Below are 8,308 nucleotides of genomic sequence, written 5' to 3'. Positions count from 1 at the left end.
GTTTGTTCATTTCCCAAAGATTGATATAAATACTGCCCAAAGAAATATTGTTGTAGTCAATATTACACGTAAATAACCGCTAAGTATGTACCTGATAATGATGGATGAGGTTTTTGTGATATCCGGAATAATGAAGGTTGCACGAGTTATCAGCTGAGCTGAAGGCGGAGGATGATAACACTTACCGAGACCTTGATTATTTAGGATATCACAAAAACTGAATCTAATAATTGCCTTATTATACATTGTTTTGAAGAAAATAAAAACAAACACACCGTAGCAAGGAACCTGAATTGATATTGTTACTGGAAATCGTGCATTGCACATGCAACCTACAGATTAGTCAGTTATGTGCTAGCAGATAAGTAACTATTCTGTAGGTTACGCTGGTTTCCAAAATTAGCTGTAGTTTCTTAGCCAATTAGAAGACAGTTAGTGAGTACAATGTTTATAAATCTCTTTAATTTTCCTCCCTGGTGTCTTTGCATAGAGCCAAGCCCTGTTGTGTTATGTCATTAATACTGAATCTGAAATCCTAGTTCAGTTCTTGTTGGACTGTCTAGTAATGGCACACTCTGCTACATGTAAGAACCAATCTTTAACTAGAGCCATGGTTAGTTTATGACTCCTCAATTTTGTCCTTCATACTTGCAGCTATTGGCAGACGCTAACAGTTAGGACATCCATGTTTGGCCACACGATGGCAGTTCTGCAGTTCAGTCAGCAGAAAATGACCCAGGTAAAATGTTTGAACTTTCATCTTACTTTGTGCCTGCTAAACTGCTAATACAGGCGTCTCCATGAAACGTCTCTAGCTCTAGTGGCAAGGAGTGAAAGAGGATAGCTGTATTCACAGTCAGGCTACTTATTTTGTTAGCCAAAGTAATGTATTATTGTAAAATGCCTTGTGAACTTTATACAGCTGTACATGTACATGAGCATGCCCTGTCTCAGGCCTTCAATGTTATTGATATTATTCTTTTTCAGGAGGAAATTGAAGCTGAGAAAAACCGTATCTGTGAGTATTTCAAAACTGGGGAAGGCAAAGACGTTCAGCTCACATCCCTTTATCTTCAAATAAACCCTACAAGGTTTGTGTTGCTTAAATTATGAATCATTGTTATTTGAGGATAGCTTAAAACAACTGCATGTCAGTCAATTAGTGGCTCCCAGTTATGTGTTTGTGATTGTTATCCTATAGTATTTTTCCAATGTTGTCACCAGGATTTTGCCTTGGGGAGTCCAAGGGCCCCCTTTGTTGAGAAATAAGGGCACTGTGAGAACATTAGGGGGACAAAGTTACTCGCGACGTACGATTGGTGTGGAAAAATTCTTTGTGATTCTTCGTGATCTGTTTGTGAATTACTTACCTGATCCAATATGGCAGACGGGGTGTTTACGATTCGATAATAGTGCATGCACCAATCGTCACAATGTACGAGACCAACGAAAGTAAGGAAATAAAATTGAAGACTCTGAATCTTTTGATACCATGTTTTTTTATTCATACAACCAAGCAAAATGCTGGGATGTTAAGTTGACCATTAAAACTACATGTACTCAACTGTAGAAGTTCTAAAGTCCGTTTAGACTACGAGTAGTCTCCCATTTTTCCTCAGGGATAGTAGAGCGAGCGAAACGCGAGCGGGCGTGAAAATCGCCCCACGCGAGAAAAGAAGACACGCGGCGTGTCGCCTTTTCTCGCGTGGGGCGATTTTCACGCGCGCTCGCGTTTCGCTTGCTTTACTATCCCTGAGGAAAAATGGGGGACTACTTGTAGTCTAAAGTCCGTTTGACTTGTAGCATGCCCCTTCGCCCTAATGAGCGCATCTCCTTGGTTTTTTATGCGCCATCTCAGATTTTCTTGCGGGAATTCCACAAGCCCGCGGCCTGGTGAGAACACTGATTATTACCTACATAAGTTGTTGATTTTATTAGTGCTGGTGTGATTTCCTTTGCAGGGCTGTTGGTGGTAATGCAGAAGCTCCTTTTGTACACATCATGGGTGAAGAGGTGGGTTCAGTCATGTCCCTTACTGGACCTTTAAAGCAGAATTTAGGGCGAAGGCTTTTGAAGGAAAGGCACGCTTGAAGCAAACATTTTAAATCCTCTCTGAGATGACATGAAGATATTCCTCTTTGCTAAGAACTTGAAGCTATACGTGTTTGTCCCTAAGAGACCCTGGTCAAAAAACTTTCAGCAATATGCAATGTAATTAGGCCTGGGATTGCATGGTTATTATAAACGATGTTTTTATGTGATTCGTTAAAGGAAATTTTTTTGACAAAGGTACCTCCCTCAACATTATGTTTTTTAGCACATTTATGAAGAGCTTTGTGGACTGAAGTTCAGAATCTCTGCAGATTCGTTCTTTCAAGGTAAGCCTGTTAAAATGATTTGTATTGAAACTTGAAATTGCAGTAAGGATAAAATATTGTTTGCTTCTCCCTTTGGTAATGTCACTATCATCACCGATTAATTTTTTAATTATTTTGCCTGTTGAAATTGTTCACTGTGCGAAAATTGAACAAACACAAAGAAAATGCAACAAATGGCAAAACAATTTGAGCGGGGTTGTTGTTGTTTTGGATTTAATTATGATCGTTTGGTTTTTTCTTAGTTAACACAAAGGCAACTGAAAAGCTGTTTGACTTGTTGAAAGAATGGTGTGGGGACAACCTGGATGAGACGGTGGTACTCGGTAGGAAAGAACAATTTTATTCAGTAGAAGGGGGTGTTATACGCAAATTAACGCCCCCTCTCCAATTCTATTTCTGCTAATAACTCTTCTTTCTAGGCTCTGTGTTTGACTTGATCAACGTTGAGTTTTAGCTCATATTAATTTAACTTTCCACGAGACTCAGCTGAAATTTTTCCTTTGCATTTTCTGTGTAACATAATGCACTCCTGAAAGGAAACAGAACTCAAACGAGTATCGCGTGTAACAGACTGAACTGCTTTATGACGAAACGACAGAACCGGAACATCTTCAAGTATGGCCAGGCAGTACTTCAACGGGGGTACATGTTGTGCTCCATGGCAAGACTAGTGTCCCCACCCTCCCTTGGTTTTGGCGCGGCCTCTGTTCTGTTTTGTTCTTAAAATGTTTAAACTGACTATGGAATAGCGAAATCTAACTTTAACTGGTTTTCTTTTAAAACACTATGTTGTATCCAACACAAGAGTATTGACACTTAACAGTCGTGTGACTGTGGAACGATTTGATTTTTTATTCTATATTTCCTTTTTCCAAGACATTTGCTGTGGCACTGGTGCACTTGGACTTTGCTTAGCTCAGGTACTCGTATGTTACATCATTTACAGCAAGTTATCCAACAGCAGGGCTCTAGGGCATTTTTCTCTCGTTTCTGTTTTTGTATGTGGCAAATATATTCCACCTTGCTCTGTGTGTCGGCTCAGTTATGTGCTACATCAAAACCGTTCATTTATCACCACATTAACATAATCTGCACTTATGCTCTATTAACTGCATGTATAGCCCTTTAACCCTTTCACTGCCAGGGTGTTTGATGGGGTTTTGTAAGGTGACTATAACTTTTGAGTCTGTGGACGAAATCCTATGATGTGACCATTCAAATGAAACCTCTCTGCCTGTACTTTAGCATGGTGCTATTTCTTTGTCAAAATTAAAAAAAAAAAAGAAATTTGGAAAGTTGGTCGAAATTTGCCTTGGCCACATTTGGCAGTCAAAGGGTTGAGACCCAAGCGTGATCATAACAATTATTTCCAAACAATATCAATACATAATCAAGACGAAAGGTTAAAGAATTAATAAAATGATCATCAAAGGGAAATTTCTTTGTTCTTTTATCAATTTTTTTCAGGAAATGTATGGAGATCCATCTGTATGAAGTATGTAGAGATTGGGGCTTAATTAAAGGGGTGACTTAACAGACGCGTCAAAACCGATTGTTGGAAAAAACCGATTGTCGAAAGTTGGTCGAAATTTGCCTTGGCCACATTTGGCAGTCAAAGGGTTGAGACCCAAGCGTGATCATAACAATTATTTCCAAACAATATCAATACATAATCAAGACGAAAGGTTAAAGAATTAATAAAATGATCATCAAAGGGAAATTTCTTTGTTCTTTTATCAATTTTTTTCAGGAAATGTATGGAGATCCATCTGTATGAAGTATGTAGAGATTGGGGCTTAATTAAAGGGGTGACTTAACAGACGCGTCAAAACCGATTGTTGAATTTATGATTTTATTTTTCAGAGTGTTAAACGTGTGATTGGCGTTGAAATCATCGAAAACGCTGTTAAGGATGCCAAGGCAAACGCAGAACTCAATGGTGAGAGACAGTCTCTTGCAGTTTTCCGTGATTCCAAAACCCACCTTATGTAGACTGATTAATTCTATCATCCAGTTGTGTAAGTGTGTTCTCAGCGTGCAAAAAAAGAAGTGTCCGATTGCCCGGGGCTAGTGAATTCTGTTTTCAACTTGCCCGACGGGCAAGTGATGTTTTTTGAGAAAATCGAATACGAAAAGAACTGTGAAATCAATTCTGCTCATCAAAACGATTTTGGGGCTAGTTGAAATGACGTCTGGGCTAGTTTTTGCTAGCTTCAGCTTGCCCAAATGGCAAGCTGTAAAAATGATTTTCTTTGCACCCTGGTTCTGTCGATACATTGCTGAGGGTAACCTACAATGGACTAGCATCTCATTAAACGGGAAACTTGTGAGGAAGAGGGGTGGGGGGAGCGGGGGGTAGCAAAGGGGGTTAGTGACGGCCTAGTAGCCTGATTCTCTCACCTTTTTTCCCTTTCCACGCCTGCTACCTGGGCTATACTTGTACTATCTTGAACAAAATACATGTAGATGAAAAATATATCTCTCCTCTCCCCTCCTCCAAATGAAGGAACGCGGGCTTCCATTCCGTTTCATTCTGGGCCTATTTCTACTGAAACCGGGATTAACTTTGGCCCAGTGGGCGTCATTGCTGCTGTGTGCCTTTACATGCATTTTGCCCCAAATTATGTAATCGTTAAGAATGCCACTGAATAATTTACCTGTACTGTATTTACTATAGGCGTCACAAATGCTCAGTTTGTTTGTGGTAAGGCAGAGGACATTATCGTTGACGTGTTCAAAAACATGCCACGTAAGACAAAAATCATTGGCATCATGGACCCACCTCGTGCTGGACTGCGTAAGTAGAATTAAGCAACAATAATGAATAAAGAATAAAGCAGACTCAAAGATTTGATTTGTGGGTGGCCTCCCGAAATGATATTTTGTTGAGGGGCGTTTCGTACCGACCCAAAGAAGAGGTAACCATCTAGACAACGATTGTCTAGTCAAAAGATGAAAGTTTAGAATCACTTAGCACAGTGTGGTAAAAAGGAATGGCCTTACCTGTAAGTTAATTCATAGACTCGAAAGCAGAAACCACAGTTCCACAGGAAACTAGTTGTCACTGATTTTCATTTCATCTTTACACATAATTTAGACACCGACCAAACTACGCCTAACGAAAGTCTGGTACTGGACAAAAAAAGCTTCAACCAATAAATAATTTCGGGTCACCCATCCGAATATTGTATTATATGGGTGGCCTAAATTCGTGTGAGTTTAAAAACAAAAATTGACTTCACTTGACGTATGTGGCTTACCACCGAAATTGCGTCCAGGCTCCCTCCTCTTGTATGAAGAATAGAAACTGGAGAGGCCGTAGTAACGAGGTTGGCTGGTACTTGTGTTTGTTAATGTTGTGTATTTTGTCTCACAGACCAGTCAGTTCTTGCAGCTGTCAGGAAGAGCCGTCGAATGGATAAACTGATCTACGTGTCTTGCAACCCAAGTGCAGCTTTCGTTAACTTTCTTGAGTAAGAAATCTGTATTTTATGCTAAAGAATATTAAAGTATGGTTATCTTAGTCGTGGAAGTCATCACCGTTCTTCGATGTTTCCCTCCCTATTTGTCATGCTTTACGCGACGTCTCCCCTGTTCATAACCACTGCCCAGAGACTGAAGCTCGTCCCCAACTCTCCCTCCCAAGATAACGAACCTTATTGTCGGCTATTACTGCTGTGAAGGTTTTGTTTGTTTGTTTCTTTATTGTATTAATGTTATTATTTCATAAGAGGAAGGAATATACAGTCGAACCTCTTGTTAGCGACTACCGGGCTGAAAAGTTAAGATTTTGGAGGAAGCTTTCGGGATTTCCTCGCTGCTGTGACTGGGGAAATGTTTTGTTGGTACTGAACTGAACTGTATAGTGGTTGGTTGCTTAAGTGAGGTGGTCGCATGTCGAGGCAAATAAACTGAATCGTTCTTAGTCATTGAACTGCACAGATCGTTTTTAGGCAGGTCTAATGTGTACCTCTTCTTTCAGTTTGTGCAGACCAACATCGAAGAGAATCAAAACAGCACCATTCAGGCTGGTGAAAGCCGTCCCAGTAGATCTGTTCCCGCACACCAAACACTGTGAACTGCTGCTGTTGTTTGAGAGGGACATGACGTCAGTTGACGCCGCCAAGTTTTACAAGTGGTACTACTAACTGACAGGCTTTATGTTATCAACACGCATCTTCTCATAACCATTGCTGATGCATTTGTTTTGGTCTTGATAAGGGGGATCTTTTTACAACTCATAGCATCCTTGGTGATAAGTTTCTGATATGTTTCATATATAACCATTATATATATGTTTTTGAGCAGTGATTTTACAAGGTCAAATTAGATTTTCAGCACAATTAGGATTTGAAAATTTTACAAATTTTTTTAAGTCTGATGACTAGCTTGTTCGCAGGCTCTTTCTCTCAAAGACGAGAGAATCTAGTGGCGCCGGGATTTTTAACCTCTCCGTCATCAGTATTAACTAATGTTTGACTTGTTAAACTGTAATAGGTGTGTTTTATTAAGCTTAGGTAAATTGTTTGAGGTTGTTCAGTAATGTTTCATTTCGCTATTGGGTGTTTTTTTTTTTGTGTGCACCTAAGTTATATAATCCTTTCGTGGAAGTTAGATTAAAAAGTTGGTTAAAAGCAATAGTTGTTTTAAACATGTGTAATTTGATATGTTGCATCGACGATATGTTACAAAACAAGCGACAACTGAATACCGACTTTTCACTTTTTAGGACCCTAGACTTAATCCAGTAGCTTCTGAATTTACTACCAGTATACTCCACTTTGCAAGGGGACTCGCTTTCCTTATGACTTGCTAATACAATCGTTTGAACCTCCATAGTATATGTTATACTTCAATATTTCCTTTGATTCAGCTTTGATGTTGTTTTTTTTTATTCTTTTTACATCATCTCTATGTTCTACAAAACCGTGCCACAGAATAATTGTTTTTGCAAACGAAGGTGAACCGAATTGGCTGCTCGGTTTAGCAGACGTTCGTGGTGAAGGAACACGTAACGTAACCCTAAGAACATCTTAGTGGCACCGAGCTAAGTGCAATTTGAAGTAGGAGAAAATAGAACCATATTATAACGTGCAATATCAAACCGGAAAATACTTTAATGATGCACAACTTCTACCCTATAAATCACGGCGTTTAGGATAATGTTCGTATCGTAGCAGTTGTACTTAAAAAGAAGGACTCGCACTGACCCACCCATATTTCTCTGTTTCTCTCCAGGTAAAATGAAAGCTCCAAACCAAGGCATTCTTAACCGGGTGAAGTTGATTTTTTATCTAGGTGATTTTCGGGCTAGCACATACCTGGAGAATTTCGTGATCAAAATTTTATTCGTTAAAAATTTTTTTCAAGTATTAATCTTTTCAGCATTGCTCTCACTGATGGTGTGCTCGCAAGTAAAAATATTCTTTAAGTGTTTCTCGCGAATGTGATCTAGCAATCAAGACATAACGGCATTCTAAGCGCAGTTTAGTAACACGAATGTCTGTGAAATGGTGTGTACCCCTAGAGTACAGTTGATTTAACTTCGCCCTTAGTTGTAAACACCACATAGTAGCTCTTCTTCAAGTCATTTGCGTATCTATTGTTACATGTACGTGGCTGTGATTACCGCCATTATTGTTGACGTTTCTCTTGTTTTCGAGAGGAGCATTCCTCTCTACGATAGTTTTAACAACACAAAGAAGTTTTACCTTCCGATTTAACCGTATTTATATTTGTTAGCACTCGCGATCGATGATTTTTTTTTCTTTTATAATTGTATCTGTTTTTGAAAAAGTGATATGTTAAATTATCTTACACTGCTTACTTGTTAATTTTTCTGGCACAAAACCATTTGGTAGAGTCCCTAATAAATGTGTTTTGTTAACATGATTGGATTGATTTATGTTGTCTTGTTCTGGCTTGTAACT

General features: G+C 39.2%; 1 protein-coding gene across 2 annotated transcripts in view; it reads left to right on the top strand.

The window, feature by feature from the left end:
• Positions 1–7,932, top strand: part of LOC140952966 (tRNA (uracil-5-)-methyltransferase homolog A-like) — a 21,434-nt gene extending 13,502 nt beyond the window's left edge. Inside the window, exons 15-25 of one of the 2 annotated variants that reach the window (XM_073402434.1) lie at positions 655–739; positions 988–1,091; positions 1,962–2,013; positions 2,318–2,378; positions 2,621–2,701; positions 3,255–3,298; positions 4,242–4,317; positions 5,056–5,175; positions 5,755–5,851; positions 6,361–6,516; positions 7,617–7,932. In XM_073402434.1, the coding sequence (XP_073258535.1) occupies positions 655–739; positions 988–1,091; positions 1,962–2,013; positions 2,318–2,378; positions 2,621–2,701; positions 3,255–3,298; positions 4,242–4,317; positions 5,056–5,175; positions 5,755–5,851; positions 6,361–6,516; positions 7,617–7,620 (880 nt within the window). In that variant the 3' untranslated portion in view covers positions 7,621–7,932. Of the gene's footprint in view, positions 1–654; positions 740–987; positions 1,092–1,961; positions 2,014–2,317; positions 2,379–2,620; positions 2,702–3,254; positions 3,299–4,241; positions 4,318–5,055; positions 5,176–5,754; positions 5,852–6,360 lie in introns of both variants that reach the window. The other variant, XM_073402433.1, reaches the window with a different exon arrangement.
• The last annotated feature ends 376 nt before the right edge of the window (positions 7,933–8,308 follow it).

The sequence above is a fragment of the Porites lutea genome, chromosome 11, assembly GCF_958299795.1.
Source record: "Porites lutea chromosome 11, jaPorLute2.1, whole genome shotgun sequence".
In the NCBI taxonomy this organism is placed as follows: Eukaryota; Metazoa; Cnidaria; class Anthozoa; order Scleractinia; family Poritidae; genus Porites; species Porites lutea.
The sequence above is the reverse complement of the archived record's forward strand: the minus strand, read 5'-3'. Positions and strand labels throughout refer to the sequence as shown.